This window comes from Mobula hypostoma, chromosome 3 (assembly GCF_963921235.1).
Source record: "Mobula hypostoma chromosome 3, sMobHyp1.1, whole genome shotgun sequence".
In the NCBI taxonomy this organism is placed as follows: Eukaryota; Metazoa; Chordata; class Chondrichthyes; order Myliobatiformes; family Myliobatidae; genus Mobula; species Mobula hypostoma.
Window position 1 is genome coordinate 210,979,415 of NC_086099.1, and position 19,643 is coordinate 210,999,057.

The window sequence follows — 19,643 nt, forward strand, 5'->3', positions numbered from 1 at the left end:
CAGTCGCAATAAAGCCATATTTTATGTACGACTCGTCGTATTTTCTTTTTTTTTGCAGTCTCGGCCTCAGCTGTCTCTGCGTTATCATTATTGTTAGGCCTTTTACATCCCCTACCACCTCTTCCAAAGAAACTCTCAAGCGACGTCTGTTTTTTACTCATTGAGTAGTTGTAGGTTAATGACCAACTGATGACCTCGCGTGTGTTCAAGTTCAACAATGGGTGTGACAGGGAATGAGTAAAGGTGCAGCTGACTCGTATCGTTTCATATCGCCAAATCATATCGTTTCCTCGCAGCCTGGTAGCACATGCTTTGCGGCCCGGTGGTTGGGGACCACTGGTGTAAGGAGATATACAATATACATACTTTGATAATAAATGTACTTTGAGCTTTGAATATGTACACCAAAACATTGAAACATACTGTGAAATATGTCATTTTTATGTCAACAACCACCACAGTCTAAGAATTGTGCTGGGGACAAGTCTCACCACACTTCTGGCACCGTTATTGTATGGCCTCAAATCACTAACCCTTATCACAGACCTTTGGAATATGGGTGGAAACTGGAGCACCTGGAGGAAACCCACACAGTCGGGGGGAGACCTTACAGACAGCAGCTGGAATTGGATTGCCTGTGCTGTAAAGCGATTGTGCTAAACACCATGCTACCGTGCCTCCACTTCCTTAATAAACCGTGGTGCACCTGTGGGTCAGGAGGTAAGAGACATACAGCGTGAAAACAGGCCCTTCGGCCCAACTAGTTCATACTGACCCATAACATAAGAAACAGGTGAAGGAGCAGGCTGATTGCCCACTTTGAGCCTGCTCTGCCGCAGTAACATCATGGCTGATTGGACCTTGGTCTCAACACCACTCTCCCACCCTTGTACCACTCTCTTCGCTCACTTAGTTGAAATTTTTAGCAGTCACTGCCTTGAACATATACACCAGCTGTGTTCTCACAGCGCTCTGGGTAAAAAATCTGAAGAGTCAGAATGCTCTTGGAGGAGACGTTCCTCCTCATCTCCATCTTAACTCCTCGCCCCAATTTTTAAAAGACACCTTCATGAGGGAAACATCCTCTCAGCATCCACTCTGTCAATTTCCCTCATTACCTTTCATGTTACATTCTCACCAAAGGGAAGGTGGAACAGTATACTCTTCAGTGATCTTCTTTATATGTTTCATATAACAGTAAACAAATCATACTGTTTAAATATACTGAATATAGTATAACTGATGTATATTATAAAATCATATATAATTTATATATTTATTATCAAAGATCATCAAAACATATTATCAAAGCATATAACATTATGAAAGCTGAAGGCAGAGAGGTTGTTTCTACTCTTCCCCAGGTAGGTAATCCGATCAATCATTCTACTCCCTTCTATCTATCATCCCTGTCAATGTAAATACTTTGAACCAGGGGATCCCAGTCTGGGGTCCACACACCCCGAAGTTAATGGTAAGAGTCCATGGCATAAAAAAAGTTTGGGACCCCTGCTTTAAACCATTTTTATAATACTGTTTACATTGTAAATTCATGCTATTCATGTGTTTATGCATATTTTATTCCACATTCATACTTCAACCACTATGTTATATTTTATAAAATTCTTTATTCTTAATATTGTTGAAAGTTGCTTTTCTGTTGCATATTGCGCCCTGACCAACACATCACAGCAAATTCCTCACACACATAAACATACATGGTGAATAAAGCTGGTTCTTGGTCCTTGATTCTTGATCTGTAAGTGAGACTAGAACTAGGGGAAACAGCCACAAGATTCAGGGGAATAGGTTTAGGACAGAGATGAGGAGAAGCTATTCTTCCCAGAGACCAGAGAACCTGTGGATTTCTCCGCCCAAGAAGACAGTAGAGGCAACCTCATAAGATATATCTAACGCACAGTTAGATAGATTTTTGCATTACTGGGAAATTAAGAGTTATGGGCAAAAGGCAGGTAGGTGGAGCTGAGTTCATGGCCAATCAGCTATGATCTTACTATAACGTGAAGCAGGCCTGATAGGCCAGAGGGCCTACTTCTGGTCCAATTTCTTCTGTTCTTAGGAATACAGGCACTGTCTATTTCACCTCTCTTATACATCAACATTTTCATCCTGAGAATCAAGCTAAGGAACCTTCTCTGCACTGCATCCCATGTGAGTACATCTCTCATCACAAACAGGGGCCAAAAATACAGACAGGATTCAGACCCAGCGTTAGTAGAGCAATGTATTCTGCAATCAGGACAGTGTGGGACTTGATGGAGAACCATACTCTTGTGCCCAGGCATATCAAAGTGCAAAGTTAAAAGTAAATTTATTATCAAAGTACGTATATATCACCATATACTATCCTAAGGCATTCACAGTAGAACAAAAAAATACAACAGAGTCAATGAAAAGACTGACAAACAACCAGTGTGCAAAAGAGGACAAGCTGTGCAAGTAGAAAAAAAAACAACAAATAAATAAATAACACTGAGAACATGAGTTGTAGAGTCCTTAAAAGTGAGTTCAGAATCAGAATCAGGGTCATTATCACTGGCATGTAACGTGAAATTTGTTAACTTAGGTTAACAAATAGGTTATGGAATCAGTTCAGAGCTGAGGTGAGAGAAGTTATCCATGGTGGTTCAGGAGCCTAATGGCTGTATGGGCAATACGTGTTCCTGAACCTGCTGCTGTGGGACCTAAGTCTGCTGCTCTCGTCCCTTTTTTCTTGCGCTGTTGGATTTGTTGAGGTGTGTATGCAGGTGGTACACATTGTAGCCACAATTTACTGCTGGTTTCTCCAGAGTGAATGTTGAAGGTAGCCATGGATGACTGATCATGTGGACGACATTGTTGAAATCATTTACGTTTTTTTTTACTCCTTGTTGTGGGTGAGTAGGACAAGGGTACTTGGCAGGAGACTGTCCAACCCAGAATGGTTATATTTTAGAAACATAGAAAACCTACAGCACAATACAGGCTCTTCGGCCCACAAAGCTGTGCTGAACATGGCCTTACCTTAGAAATTACCTAGGGTTACCCATAGCCCTCTATTTTTCTGAGCTCCATGTACCTGTCCAGGAGTCTCTTAAAAGACCCTATCGTATCCGCCTCCAACACCGTTGCCAGCAGCCCATTCCACGCACTCATCACTCTCTGTGTAAAAACTTACCCCTGACATCTCCTCTGTATCTACTTCCAAGCACCTCAAAAACTGTGCCCTCTCATGCTAGCCATTTCAGCCCTGGGAAAAAGCCTCTGACTATCCACACGATCAATGCTTCCCATCATCTTATACACCTCTATCAGGTCACCTCTCATCCTCTGTCGCTCCAAGTTCACTCAACCTATTCTCATAAGGCACGTTCCCCAATCCAAACATCCTTGTAAATCTCCTTTGCGCCATCTCTATAGTTTCCACATCCTTCCAATAGTGAGACGACCAGAACTGAGCACAGTACTCCAAATGGGGTCCGACCAGGGTCCCATATAGCTGCAACATTACCTCTCGGCTCCTAAACTCAATCCCACGATTGATGAAGGTCAATGTACCGTATGCCTTCTTAACCACAGAGTCAACCTGCGCAGCAGCTTTGAGTGTCCTATGGACTCGGACCCCAAGATCCCTCTTATCTTCCACACTGCTAAGAGTCTTACCATTAATATTATATTCTGAAATCGTATTTGACCTACCAAAAGGAACCACCTCACACTTATCTGGGTTGAACTCCATCTACCACTTCTCAGCCCAGTTTTGCATCCTATCAATGTCCCACTGTAACCTCTGACAGCCCTCCACACTATCCACAACACCTCCAACCTTTGTGTCATCAGCAAATTTACTAACCCATCCCCCTACTTCCTCATCCAGGTCATTTATAAAAATCACGAAGAGCAAGGGTCCCAGAACAGATCCCTGAGGCACCCCACTGGTGACTGACCTCCATGCAGAATATGACCCATCTACAACCACTCTTTGCCTTCTGTGGGCAAGCCAGTTCTATATTTTAGAAAATATTATTTTGCACAGGTTAAAAACACAAATAAATAAAGAAACTTCACCTTTGGATGCTTTAACTGATCATACTTTCTCTTTAAAGTCAGCGCAAAGCCTCACTACAGTCTGGAGATAAACCTATATATTTAACACAATGAACAAGGACAGTAGAGTGAAGTTAATAAAGGAATAAAGATGTACAATGGATAAGTTGGGACCAATTAGTTCTACCAACCATGTCGGAGTAGTTATTAATGTATGCGCGTTAAATTTCTATCTGCATATTTTAAACAGTTATTGACCTGTTTATTAGACTTTAAATAGTTTAATAGCTGCTTTAAAAAGAACACCAGTGTAAATCAGCAATCTGCTAGACAAACAGGAGGTTCCTAAATCCCATTATAGTGGGGATTACTGGGTGATTACTGGAAAAGGAATACAAAAGATGTACAAGGATAAAACCAGAAATGAGTGTATGACTATAAGGAAATAAAGGATATTTACTCTCAGAAATAAAAGAGGAAATAAAAAGTAATGATGTGCCATCATTCTGTATTAATACAGACAAACGTTAGTGCAAAAGAAAGCCCTATAGCAAGCCAATGGCAAATCTAATTTGGAATTCAGAAAGGAGAGACAGAAGAGATGACACATGCTGGAATCTGGCGCCACAAACACTCTGCTAGAGAATTCAGCGGCTTGAGCAGTATCTGTGTTGGGGGAGGGAGGAACTCTCGACAGCTGGATGCAGGGTTTTGACCTGAAACATGGACAATTAATTCCTTTTCTTCCACAGATGCCTGCACAACACAAACACCTATGTCAGGATGCTGTTCATCGACAATAGCTCAGCATTTAATACCATCATTCCCACAATCCTGATTGAGAGGTTGCAGAACCTGGGCCTCTGTACCTCCCTCTGCAACTGGATCCTCAACTTCCTAACCAGAAGACCACAATCTGTGCCGATTGGTGTTAACATGTCCTCCTCGCTTACGATCAACACTGGTGCACCTCAGGGGTGTGTGCTTAGCCCACTGCTCTACTCTCTATATACACATGACTGTGTGGCTAGTCATAGCTTAAATATCATCTACAAGTTTGCTGCCGATACAACCATTGTTGGTAGAATCGCAGGTGGTGATGAGAAGACGTACAAGAGCGAGATATGCCAGCTAGTGGAATGCTGCCGCAGCAACAACCTGGCACTCAGTGTCAGTAAGATGAAAGAGCTGATTGTGGACTTCAGGAAAGGTAAGACAAAGGAACACATACCAATCATTATAGAAGGATCAGAAGTGGAGAGAGTGAGCAGCTTCAAGTTCCTGGGTGTCAAGATCTCTGAGGATCTAACCTGGTCCCAACACATCGAAGTAATTTTAAAGAAGGCAAGACAGTGGCTATACTTTATTAGGAGTTTAAAGAGATTTGGCACGTCAACAAATACACTCAAAAACTTCTATAGATGTACAGTGGAGAGCATTCTGACAGGCTGCATCACTGTCTGGTATGGTGGGGCTACTGCACAGGACCGAAAGAAGCTGAAGAAGGTTGTAAATCTACTCAGCTCCATTTTGGGTACTAGCTGTTACCATCAGGCAGGAGGTGCAGAAGCCTGAAGGCACACACTCAGCGATTCAGGAACAGCTTCTTCCCCTCTGCCATCTGATTCCTAAATGGACATTGAATCTTTGGACACTATCTCACTTTTAAAAAAATATACAGTATTTCTGTTTTTGGAATTTAAAAAACTTTTCAATATACGTAATTGATTTACTTGTTTATTAATTATTATTAAAAAAATATTTATTATTTTTTTCTCTGCTAGATTATGTATTTCATTGAAATGCTGCTGCTAAGTTAACAAATTTCACATCACATGCTAGTGATAATAAACCTGATTCTGATTGACTCACTGAGTTCCTCTTGCAGACCTTTCAGTAAAACCTCCTTCACCCAGGGACACAGGCACCTTTTAGAGACGTAGATGCCTTTAAGCATCTATAAAGTACAAGAGGAGGTGATGAAGAGAACGATACGTAGATAAGGTTAGATGAAATAATGGGGAGAACTATCATTGACATAGATCAGGCAGACCATATGATTCTATGCGATGAATTCTATGTAATTACCTCCGCAATTAGAAGGTAGTTGTGATACTGCAGAAAAATGACGGAACTGAAAATTGATGGCCTTTCCCACACTATGAAATTGGCTACAACTTCAAGAACATGCACAGTCACAGTTAAGCAGAAAGTCCAGAGGGTGATTCCCTCCAGTATAGGACACACCAATTTCTAGCCTTTTCCAGTTTAGTCAGACTAACATTGGTATAAAGCACCCTGAATGTAATTGTCTGGGGAACAGACTTCACCTTGACTGGCTTAATAAACTGCTGCTGAAAACTTTTTGGCCTGAATAAAAAATTGTTTTCTTGTATCCTTCTGATAAATATTGTAAAATACAATCAATTTAGAATTAATATAATACTGCTCTTTAATGCTATTTCAGCTATGATGTTTATTTTGTGCTAGTTTAGAAAACAGTACGCTTTGCATTCTGTGAACACTCTTCAGTGTGACTGGGTACTCCAGTTTGATGATCTCAGAGCTGCCGTATAACAGGGACCCTCTGGAACTGATGCCAGGCTGTGATCCATCTCTGTGCAGGGGAAGACCACAGCCCAGGGATCACTACGTTCGTGAGGACAACTTTCTTTGAAGTCAGGGTGTATGATTGTTTTGCTTACTCAGTGCAAAATATGAGGCTCAGAGCAAACACAAAGTTACATTAATCCTGTGCCAAACTTAGTACTGAGATTGAAAACCTGTCTGGCACAGGCATACCCTAGTTGGGTCAGCCTTTACTTTAGGAGAGCTCCTTTGTAGTCATCTATTCTAAATGATAATTAAAAGACATCAATAATAACCTCTGTATAACGGGGATCTGAAACTAAACAGACAGGCTGGGTGAATTAAACGTTAAATAATGGAATCATAAAATGTTGCCGCTCAAGGAGGCCATTCGGCCCATTGTGGCTATAGTTGCTCACCCATACAAATGCACTGATGGACTTGCCCACTTGATGAGGCACCAACATCTTTTTCGCTAATAAAGGCTAACATCTTGAAGCTTATTGACTAGATTTGAGGGGATGATAGTATTGAATTCTGAGCTGTGGTCAATGAAGAGCATCCTATTGTATGTATCTTCGCTGTCCGAATGTTCCAGGGTTGAATGAAGAGAAAATGAAGTGACTTATTGTGATGGGAGGAAATTGGAGCAGATCCAAGTCACTTCTCAGGCAGGAATTGATAGGTTTCATCACCAGCCTCTCAAAGCACTTCATCACTGTGGATGTAAATCCTACTGGATGATAGCATTCAAGCCCTGCCACGGCTGACGAGCATCCTTCAGTGATTCAAGTTTGGTCTGTAATTGCTTCTTAGCACTTGAGATTGCTTTCTGAAGAACGTACCTGGAACTCTTGTATTTTACTTTGTCGCCAGACCCGAATGCTACTGATCACGCTCTCAGCAGATTTTAGACCTCATGTTTTATTCAGTGCTTCTGGTCCTCTCTAAACCTTTTCTGAACCCTTTCCAAAGCCTCGACATTATTCCTATAATGGGTGATCAGAGTTGCATACAATACTCCAACTGAGTAATATTCCTGAATTTGCATGGAAGAATACTCAACATAACTTTTTTATTTACTCATTTATTCATTTACAGGAAGTGGGCATTGCCAGCTAAGCCAGCATTTATTGCCCATCCCTAGTTGCCCTTGAGAAGGTGGTGATGAGCTGCCTTCTTGAACCGCTGCAGTCTCTGAGGTGTAGGTCTACCCACAGTGCTGTTAGGGAGGGAATTCCATGATTTTGACCCAGTGAAAATGAAGGAACGGCGATATGATTCCAAGTCAGGACGGTAAGTGACTTGTAGGGAGATTTCCAAGTGGTGGTGTTCCCAGGTATTTGCTGATCTCGTCCTTCTAGATGGTAGTGGTTGTGGGTCTGGAAGGTGCTGCCTTAGGAACTTCGGTGTTTTGTTGCAGTGCATCTTGTAGATAGTACACACTGCTGCAAATGCTCGTCGATGATGGAGGGATTGGACACTTGTGGAAGGGGTACCAGTCAAGTGGGCTGCCTTGTACTGGCTGGTGTCGAGCTTCTTGGGTGTTGATGGAGCTGCACTCATCCAGGTGATCGGCGAGCATTCCATTACACTCCTGACCTGAGCTTTGTACATGGTGGACAGGTTTTGGGGAGTCAGGAGGTGAGTAACACACCGCAGGATTCCTCGCCTTTGAGCTGCTCTGGTAGCCATTGTGTTTTTATGGCTACACCAGTTCAGTTTCCTGTCAATGGTAATCCCCAGGATGTTGATATAGGGGATTCAGTGATGGTGATGCCACTAAATGTAAAGGGGCGATGGTTAGAGCCTTTCTTGTTAGAGATGGTCATTACCTGGCAATTGTTACTTGCCACTTGTCAGCCCAAGTCTGGGTATGGTCCAGGTCCTGTTGCATTTGAGTAGGAACTGCGTCACTCTCTGAGGAGTCACGAATGGTGCAGAACATTGTGCAGTCATCTGCAAACATCCCTACTTCTGACCTTATGATGGAGGGAAGGTCATTGATGAAGCAGCTGAAGATGAATGGCCGTAGGACACTTCCCTGAGGAACTCCTGCAGTGATATCCTGAGGATGACGATTGACCTCCAACCATCACAACCATCTTTCTTTGTGTCAGCTATGATTCCAACCAGCAGAGGGTTTCCCCCTGATTCCCATTGACTCCATTTTAGCCTCAACACCTTGATGCCATACTCGGTCAAATGCTGCCTTGAATTCGATGGCTATCACCCTCACCTCACCTCTGGTATTTAGCTCTTTGGTCCATGTTTGGATCAAGGAGATGATGAGGTCAGGAGCTGAGTGACCTTAACGGAACCCAAACTGGGCATCCTTAAGCAGGTTATTGCCGAGTAGGTGCTGTGTGATAGCTCTGTTGATGACCCCTTCCATTGCTTTGCAGATGATTGAGAGTAGGCTGATAGAGCAGTAACTGGCTGGTTTGGACTTATCCTGTTTCTTGTGTACAGGACATACCTGGACAACGTTCCACATTGCCGGGTAGATGCCGGTGTTGTAGCTGTACTGGAGCAGCTTGGCTAGTCATGCAACAAGTTCTGGAGCACAAGTCTTCAAGACTATTGCCGGGATTTTGTCTGGGCCCATAGCCTTCGCAGTATCCAGTGCTTTCAGCCATTTCTTGATATCACGTGGAGTGAATCGGATTGGCTACGTACTGACATCCAGGATGATGGGGACTTATGGAGACTGAGTTGGATCATCTGCTCAGCACTTTGGACTGAAAATTGTTGCAAATGCCTGAGCCTTATCTTTTGCAGAGGTGTGCTGGGCTCCTGTCTCATTGAGGATGGGGATATTTGTGGACCTCCTCCTCCAGTGAGTTGTTTGATTGTCCACCACCATTCACAGCCGGATGTGGCAGGGGCACAGAGCTTAGATCTGATCCGTTGGTTGTGGGACTACTTAACTCTGTCTATTACTTGCTGCTCATGGTGTTTGTCGTGCAAGTAGTCCTGCATTGTGGCTTCATCTGGGTGACGGCTCATATTGAGGTATGCCTGGTGTTGCTCTCGGCACGCCCTCCTGCACTCTTCATTGATCCCCTGGTATAGTGGTAATATTAGATGGGGTATATGCCGGGCCATGAGGTTACAGATTGTAGTTGAGTATAATTCTGCTGTTGCTGATGGCCCACAGTGGCTCACAGTCTTGGGCTGCCAGACCTGTTCGAAGTCTATCCCATTTATCACGGTGGTAGTGCGTGGCCAAGTGGTTAAAGCATTGGTCTAGTGATCTGAAGGTCGCTAGTTTGAGCCTCAGCTGAGGCAGCATGTTGTGTCCTTGAGCAAGGCACTTAATCACACATTGCTCTGCGATGACACCGGTGCCAAGCTGTATCGGCCCTAGTGCCCTTCCCTTGGACAACATCGGTGTCGTGGAGAGGGGAGACTGGCAGCATGGGCAACTGCCGGTCTTCCATACAACCTTGCCCAGGCCTGCGCCCTGGAAACTTTCCAAAGCACAAATCCATGGTCTCACGAGACTAATGGATGCCTATATATAGTGCCACACAACACAGTGGAGGGTTTCTTCAATGTGGAGACAGAATTTAGCCTCCACAAATACTGTGCAGTGGTCACTTCTACCAATGCTGTCATGGACAGATGCTTCTGTGGCAGACAGGTTGGTGAGAATGAGGTCAAGTGTGTTTTTCCCTCTTATTGGTTCCCTCACCGCCTGCTGTTGTCCCGGTCTAATAGCTATGACCAGTTTGGTCTATGGTGGTACTACCAAGCCACTCTTGGTGATGGACACTGAAGTCCCCATACGTCTCTCCAAGTTTATGAAATACCTCGACTGGTGTTTGTTCCTGACCTATTTTCCTGTCTATTTCCATCCCACAAAGGTCTATTGCATCCTTGACTATAATGAATGACAGAAACAATGTACATCCAGCTCCCTTTTGAAAACTCTCATTGAATCTGCTTCCATCAGTGTGACAGTCTATCTAGAAAAAGATTGAGGTTTGGCTTTATTTGTCACATGAACTTCAAAACATGCAGTGAAATGTGCCATTTGCACCAATGACCAGCACTGTCCACGGATCGAGTCACCATTCTTTCAGCACCATCAAAGTATGCTCACAACATACTTACCCTGACCTGTACATTTTGGATTGTGGGAGTAAACCCACGGCATCACAAAGAGAATACAAACTCCTTACCGTCAGCGGTGAAAATTTAACTCCAGTCTTACAGCTAGTACCATAAAACATTGCTCATAAAACATCCCCATCATGCCACCCCCACATCTTACTCTGATAAAGACTCAAGTACTTCTTTGTGTTTGACTTTGATAATGCTTCAAGCTCTTAGCTGGTCAAGCTGTGGAGGGAATAAAACGGAGCCTGCCTTTCAAGCCTATAATCTTTTAATAGAAACTAGAGTTCACATGAAAAGGCAATTGATCAGAAGTGTTAATACTGACTCTCCCATCACAGAACGTACAAAAGCCCGAGAGCACATACCAGCAGCCTCTCGGACCGCTTTTATCTGGCTGTTATAAGATTATTTTATGGATCTCTTCTACGATAAGATGGACTCTGCCTCATCATGCCTTGCATCTTCTTGTCTGACTACACTGCTTGTTCTCTGTAACTGTAACAATTCATCCTGCACTCTGTAAAGATTAACTTTATTTGTCACATGTGCATCAAAACGTAGAAAGATAGTGAACTACGCTATTTGTATTAAAGACCAACACAATTTGATGATGTGTTAGGGGCATCCTGCGAGTGTCACCACATTTCCGATGCCAACTTGGCATGCCCACGACTTATTAACCCTAGCCCGTACGTCTTTGGAATGTGGGAGGAAACCCAAGGAACTTGGAGGAAACCCATGCCTTCACAGAGAGAGTGTACAAACTATTTACAGGACAGCAGCAAGTTTCAGACATCAACCATTCTCTGTAAAAATAAACTCGCCCTTGGGATTCACCTTGAATTTCCCACCTCTTAAAACTACACCTGCTTTATTTGATTCCCCCGCCACAGGAAAAAGATTTTGAATAACCATTCTACCCCTGCCTCTCATAATCTTACGTATTTCTATCAGGTCAGCATCTTTCACTCCAGGAATACCCAGAATTTTCTTTTCTTTATGTATTTGCACAGTTTGTTATTTTTGGCACAGTAGTTAATCGTCCGTCTCCGTCATGAGCAGCTTTTCATTCATGCTATTGTGTTTCTATTTGCTACAAATGCCTGCAAATTAATGAATCGCAGAGTTGTATATAGTGACACATATATACTTTGATAATAAATTTACTTTGAACTTTGAACCTTGATAGGTGGTTCAGTTTGCTTTAAATTGACATTGACAATTAATCAGCCGAAGCTGTGTTTTCACCTTACACTCTCACACCCAGGAGCCTGTAAAACTCAGGTTTACCATGTAGTTATAGCAAGTGCCATGACATGAAGCTGAAATGATTTTACAATCACCTGACAGCACGGTCACAGGCCATTCAGCCCAAAGTATTTATTCCTACACATGTCACCAAATACTGTCCTGAGATTCATTACCTTTTGGGCATTCATAGAAACAAAAAAGAAACAAAACAGAATCAATGAAAAACTGCAAAGGACTTCTCACCCTTCCTCAGAGGCCCCCATCAGCCTGACCTTTCCTCTGTCGCTCACAAACTTTAAAAGGATCTGTGCTACGAATGAACCCTCACCTACCTTTGCAGTATAACAAGAAGTAACGCATGTTGTGGCTGAATGAAGCACTGAAGGACGTACAGTTCGGGATCAGGTCACAGGACAGGCAGCGCCGGTTGAAGGTTTCGCTGCTCTCTGCACTAAAGGTAGAAGAATAGTTTTTAGCAGATACAGCAATTACTATTACTTGAATACATACAGAATAATTACTTTTATTTAGTTAAGACCATAAGACAGAGGAGCAGAATTAGGCCATTTGGCCCATCGAGTCAAATGCCATTTCATCATGGCTGTTCCAATTTTCCTTTCGGCTCCAACCTCCCGCCTTCTCCCTGTATCCCTTCATGCTCTGACCAATCAAGGATCTATCAACCTCTGTCTTACATGTAAATAAGGACTTGGCCTCCACAGCGGCTTGTGGCAAACAACCCCAATGGTTCACCACTCTTTGGCTAAAGAAATTCCTCCTCATCTCCGTTCTAAACGGACGCCTCTCTCTTCTGAGACTGTGTCCTCACGTCTTAGACTCTCCCACTATAGGAAACAAAATAGTTAAAATACTTCAACCATGACGAATTCCTTAATGCAAACTGGCAGTAATATCAGCCCTATTAAAGACACATTCTGTACATCAACCCTCTCCTGCCCTATGATCCTCTGGTGCATCAGCATTCCTCTAATTCAGGTCTCTCTTGCTTTCCTGATTTACACTGCTCTTTAGATGACGTCTTTGCTGGATTTGGGTCCAAGGTTTGAATTCCTCCACAGATACATTTCTCTCTCTCTTATCTTAATTGTCTCATCTTCTCTCCCTCTCTTTCACCCTCTTACTTTCCCTCTCTCTCTCATTCTGTCTTCTCTGCTTCGTTACACATCCTGTCTCTCTCCTTTTTACTCACACACACACACACACACATAAATAAACCCCGGCACACACTCATTCACACACGCACACACTCATTCATGCACGCGCGTGCACACACACACACTCATTCATGCACGCACTCACACACACGCACACACTCATTCACGCACGCGCGTACACACACACTCATTCACGCACGCGCGTACACACACACTCATTCACACACGCACGCGCGCACACACACACACACACACACACACACACACACACACACTCGTTCACACACTTGAGGACTCAATATCACCAAGTGTTTGGTCACCTATCCCAAAAAGTCCTTGGGGTTTAGAATCAAAATTTTAACTTCCATAAACCCCTATGAACACTTTAATTCCATTAAAGACTGCACTTATTGTGCATTCAAGAAGGAGTAATGATTTAAAAACATTAATTCATGTGACTGTACAGTAGTTTAGCCATTTCCAAACCCACCTTGCTTATTACATTCTGATGGACATTTAGATGAAAAATGTATTGTGCTGAAGTAATTATCTGAAATTCAAAAGCCACTTCAATGTTTCTAACCAAAAATTAATTTACCTAGTGTCGTACATCATGAAAATAAGACCCATTTGCACCAATCGTATTTCATTCTCTCCAACTCCTCATCAACTACACCACCCCCAGCCCCAGACTTTACCATCCACCTACGCCCAAGGGGCAATTTACACTGGTCAAAGTTACCTCCTGACCCACACATCTTTGGGTCATGGAAGGATATCAGAGCAGCTCAGGAACGGCTTCTTCCCATCTGCCCCAGATTTCTGAACAAACAATGAAACACCATCTCTCTGTTTGAACTATCTATTTATTTATTTAATATATTTTATAGTATTTTTAATATAATTGCACTACATTGCTGCTGCAAATCTATACATTTCATGGACTATTTGTGAAGTTGTTCAGCCTTATTTCTTTGCAAGATACAGTACATGCATTTGAAAGGATCTGGGATTTGATTCTGGGCATTGTATGATCCTCTGTCAGCCACTAGGTGGCAGATTGACACTCTGAGTGCCTGTTTCTCTCTGCAGATAGAAACATTACACTTCTGTTCTGGACTTCCCTCCTCTCTCTAGTGTGCTATCGATTAGCAGAAGCTCACTGTCTAAGCAACTGCAGGCCTGAATCCAAATGTTACCTTTCGGCATCAATATATCAATAAGACACTCGAAGAGCTTCAAAGGCGGCCCAGTCGGTAAATTGCTGGGCCAAAATAAGAGCAGTCACTCTCCGCAGCAATCAACTATATCTACGGTAGTTTGTCTGAGGAATATGACAACCCCTGCCCATGGCAGAGGGAGGAGGCAGTTGAACATAGTTGTTAAAAAAAAAGGATGCCACAAAGAATAAGCTGCTGGAGGAACTCAGAAAATCAGGCAGCTTCTGTGGAGACAGAGGGATGGGCAACTTTTCGTGTCAAGATTCCACATCAGGACTAAGGGGACTTAGGCAGCATAAAGAGGTGAGAAGGAGGGGTGGAGACAGGTCTGAGAGATGATTGGTGGATCCAGGTGAGCAGGGGTTGATGGACAGATGGAGCCAGGTGAAGGAGGAAGACCATAAAACCATAGGACATTGGAGCAGAATTAGGCCATTCGGCCCATTGAGTCTGCACTGCCAATCATGGCTGGTTTATAATCCCTCTCAATCTCATTCTCCTCCCTTCTCCCTGTAACCTTGACACCTTACTAATTCAGAACCTAGCAATGTCCGCTTTAATAATACCCAACGACTCGGCCTCCAAAGTCGTCTGTGGTAATGAATTTCACAGTTTCACCAGCCTCTGGCGAAAGGAATTCCCCCTCACCTCTGAAGTGACATCCTTGTGTTCAGAGGCTGTATCATTTGGTCCTACAGGAAAATCCTCTCTGTGCCTTTCAGTGTTTTCGATAGGTTTCAATGAGATCCCTGTCACTCTTCTAAACTGCAGTGAGCACAGGCCCTGAGCCATCAAATGGTCCTCATACATTAACCCTTTCATTCCTGTAATCATCTTGTAAATTTCTTCTACCCTTTCTAATGGCAATACATCTTTTCTTAGATATGGGGCACTAAGTTACTCACAATACTCCAGTGCGGTCTAACCAACAATTTATAAAGCCTCAGAATTGTTATTATTTCTATAGATGATACAATCTGATAGGAAAGGAAGATGAAGAGTGGAACTAGGGAAAGGAGAGAAGGTGGGAAGGTGGGAATGGTAGGGGAGTGGACAGGGAACCCAGTTGGTTGACTGGGTGGGTGATGGGCAGATAGAACCAGGTGAGGGAGGGGATAGAATTTGGGGCTGGTTTGGTAAGAAGGGGATGCTTGAGAGAATCTGGGTGGATCAGAAAGAGAGAGAAGAGAACAGAAGGGGTGTGGGTTACATGAAACTGCAAAAAATCAGTGTTTGTGCTGTTAGTTGTAGACTAGCCAAACGAAAAGACAAAAGACCAAGGCCTCAGAAGATGAGTGCTCACCTTCACATCAGGGGCATTAGCAGGGAAATTCCCTATTTGCGGGGTATTGAAGGACAATTGGACTCATGGTACACACTCACAAGTGTGTACATGGACAGGAGGCTATTGACAAAGTGCTGGTAAACTGACTAGTATAGATGAATTCTTGGCACACATGAATGCATGTACATACTGAAGGCAGACATAAACACAGCATATAAATACACGCAGACACAAACAGCACACATGAAGGCATACACATGCACAGTAGCGAAGTGGTTAGCACAATGCTTTACGGTACCAGTGACCCAAGTTCAATTCCCACCACTGCCTGTGAGGAGCTTATACATCCTCCCTGTGAACACGTGCGTTTCCTCCGGGTGCTCCGGTTTCCTCCCACAGTCCAAAGATGTACCAGTTGGTAGGTTAGTTGGTCATTGTACATTGCCACTTGATTAGGCTCAGATTAAAACTGGGGTTGCTGGGTGGCGAGGCTCGAAGGGCTGGAAGGGGCTCTTCCACTTTGTATCTCAATAAAATAAAAGAAAAGAAAATACACAGAGAAGCATATAGTATATATACAAAACAGTCCCGTGTGCTTCTATGCTAAATACTATATGTAGTATAGAAGCTATATACTATATAGTGGTGTGGGCACATGGCCAATAAGCAATTGCAAATAGGCATTGGACTAGCGACCTGAAGGTCGTGAGTTCGAGCCCCAGCTGAGGGAACGTGTTGTGTCCTTGAAGAAGGCACTTAATCACACATTGCACTGCGATGACACTGCTGCCAAACTATATGGGTCCTAATGCCCTTCCCTTGAACAACATTGGTGTCATGGAGAGGAGAGACTTGCAGCATGGGCAACTGCTGGTCTTCCATACAACCTTGCCCAGGCCTGCACCCTGGAGAGTGAAGACTTTCCAGGCACAGATCCATGGTCTCGCAAGACTAACGGATGCCTTCACTTTACTATATAGTATAGAAACATATAGTCCTGAAAAAGGATCTTGGCCCAAGATATCAACTGTTTATTGATTTCCATAGATTCTGCCTGAGCTGCTGACTTGCTCCAGCACTTTGTGTGTGTTGCTTTGGATTTCCAGGATCTGCAGAGTTTCTCTTGTTTAGCATCGATACACATATGCAAGCTCACACAGATACAGACCCACATTTGCTTACCTGTACAAATGTCGACGTAACGGAGAATCCTCTGTGCTTAGAAAATAACTGTGGAGAAAAGAGAAAAGTTAATTGAGTCAATCTCTTGCATTTATAACTAATAGAATTGTTTGTTTTTTTTGTTTCTGTGCCAACATATTCATAGAGCAGAGTATACATTAACAAACTAAAGGTCTGTATAACATACATATTGCAAAAAATGACAGAGTACTTTAGTCCATACATAGAGAAGCACAATAAATTAGCACTGATTTGTTCTCAGTGATGGTGAGGAAAAATTCATGGTGTCAAAGAGCAGAGAAACAGGCCCTTTGGCCCATCACATCCATGCTGACCCCTCTACCTGTCTACATGAATCCCATTTGCCCTCATTAGATCTGCATTCTTCTATGCCACGTCCATTTTGGTGTCTGTCTGACAGATAACTAAATGTGGCATTCGTATATGATTCCACCATCTCCTCTGGCAGCACGTTCTCCAATATCAATCTCTCGCATTATAAACGCTTTCCCCTCAAATCCCCTTCCTTTCATCATAAACTTATGCTCTCTTGTTTTTAATACCTCTACCATGGAAAAAAGATTCTCACAACTTCCCTGTTTATGCATCTTATAACTTTATATAGGGAGGAAGGGAGCAAACAGGGAATTATAGACGGATTAGCCTGACGTCGGTAGTGGGAAAGATGCTGGAGTCAATTATAAAAGATGAAATTACGACACATTTGGATAGCAGTAACAGGATCGGTCTGAGTCAGCATGGATTTACGAAGGGGAAATCGTGTTTGACTAATCTTCTGGAATTTTTTGAGGATGTAACTATGAAAATGGACAAGGGAGAGCCAGTGGATGTAGTGTACCTAGACTTTCAGAAAGCCTTTGATAAAGTCCCACATAGGAGATTAGTGGGCAAAATTAGGGCACATGATATTGGGGGCAGAGTACTGACATGGATTGAAAATTGGCTGGCTGACAGAAAACAAAGAGTAGCGATTAACGGGTCGCTTTCGGAATGGCAGGCGGTGACCAGTGGGATACCGCAGGGTTCAGTGCTGGGACCGCAGCTATTTACAATATATATTAATGATTTAGATGTGGGAATTAAAATTAACATTAGCAAATTTGCCAATGACACAAAGTTGAGTGGCAGTGTGAAATGTGAGGAGGATGTTATGAGAATGCAGGGTGACTTGGACAGGCTGGGTGAGTGGGCAGATGCATGGCAGATGCAGTTTAATGTGGATAAATATAAGGTTATCCACTTTGGTGGGAAGAACAGGAAGGCAGATTATTATCTAAATGGAGTCAAGTTAGGAAAAGGGGAAGTACAACGAGATCTAGGTGTTCTTGTACATCAGTCACTGAAAGCAAGCTTGCAAGTACAGCAGGCTGTGAAGAAAGTTAATGGCATGCTGGCCTTCATAACACGGGGAATTGAGTACAAGAGCAAAGAGGTCCTTCTGCAGATGTACATGGCCCTGGTGAGACCACACCTGGAGTACTGTGTGCAGTTTTGGTCTCCAAATTTGAGGAAGGACATTCTTGTTATTGAGGGAGTGCAGCGTAGGTTCACAAGGTTAATTCCCGGGATGGCGGGACTGTCATATGTCGAAAGATTGGAGCGACTGGGCTTGTATACTCTTGAATTTAGAAGGCTGAGAGGGGATCTTATTGAAACATATAAGATTATTAAGGGATTGGACACGCTGGAGGCAGGAAGCATGTTCCTGCTGATGGGTGAGTCCAGAACCAGAGGCCACAGCTTAAGAACAAGGGGTAGGCCATTTAGAACGGAGTTGAGAAAAAACTTTTTCACCCAGAGAGTGGTGGATATATGGAATGCTCTGCCCCAGAAGGCTGTGGAGGCCAAGTCTCTGGATGCTTTCAAGAAAGAGATAGATAGAGCTCTTAAAGATAGCAGAATCAAAGGTGATGGAGATAAGGCAGGAACAGGGTACTGATTGTGGATGATCAGCCATGATCACAGTGAATGGCAGTGCTGGCTCGAAGGGCCAAATGGCCTACTCCTGCACCTACTGTCTATTGTCTATACTCCTATCAGGTTACTGTTCAGCCTTGCCTGCTGGGAAAACATTCAGAGTCTATCCAATCTCTTCCCATAACTAAACTTCTTCATTCCAGACAATATCCAGAGAGGAGAAGATGGCGGCGTGACGCAGCTTGCAGCGGCCACTCCAGTGGTGATGTCTGTTATTTGTCAAGTAGGGTGCCGTGCACAATCCTGATTTGATGGAGACAGATGTGACAGCACAGAGGAACATCTGGTAAAACTTCTGAAATGCCTGTTTCGCTGCCACTGCTAGTGTGTGATCCAGAGTCTCTGGGGGGGGGAAGGCCCCGAGTCCTCGGCTTTGCTTGTTGCTCGGCGGCCGGGGCGGGGTCAAAGCACTTGGCAGAGATGGTGCTCGGTGCTCGGTATCGGAGCGCTGGTCGAAGGCTTGAAGTTTTCGGATGGACTCAGAGTCGGCTGCAGTTGGGTGCTTCCAATGCATCGGCAAGTTTGCGGCGCTTCCATCTGCGTGAGATGATGGAGCTATCGGGACTTGAGACTTGAGACTTCTTTTGCCGTGCCCATGGTCTGCTCTTTATCAAATTACAGTATTGCTTTGCACTGTTGTAACTATATGTTATAATTATGTGGTTTTGTCAGTTTTAGTCTCAGCTTGTCCTGTGTTTCTGTGATATCCTTCTGGAGGAACATTGTATCATTTTTTTAATGCATGTACTTCTAAATGACAATAAACGAGGA

The 19,643-nt window shown here is 43.5% G+C and overlaps 1 protein-coding gene across 5 annotated transcripts in view; it reads right to left on the minus strand.

Moving 5' to 3' along the window:
- Positions 1-19,643, minus strand: part of dpp6a (dipeptidyl-peptidase 6a) — a 1,586,533-nt gene that overhangs the window by 65,689 nt on the left and 1,501,201 nt on the right. For all 5 annotated transcript variants that reach the window (XM_063044436.1, XM_063044438.1, XM_063044435.1 and 2 more), the window contains exons 15-16: positions 16,875-16,922; positions 12,345-12,463 (exon numbers count right to left, since the gene is read on the minus strand). In XM_063044436.1, coding sequence (XP_062900506.1) covers positions 12,345-12,463; positions 16,875-16,922 — 167 coding nt within the window. The remainder of the gene's footprint in view (positions 1-12,344; positions 12,464-16,874; positions 16,923-19,643) is intronic.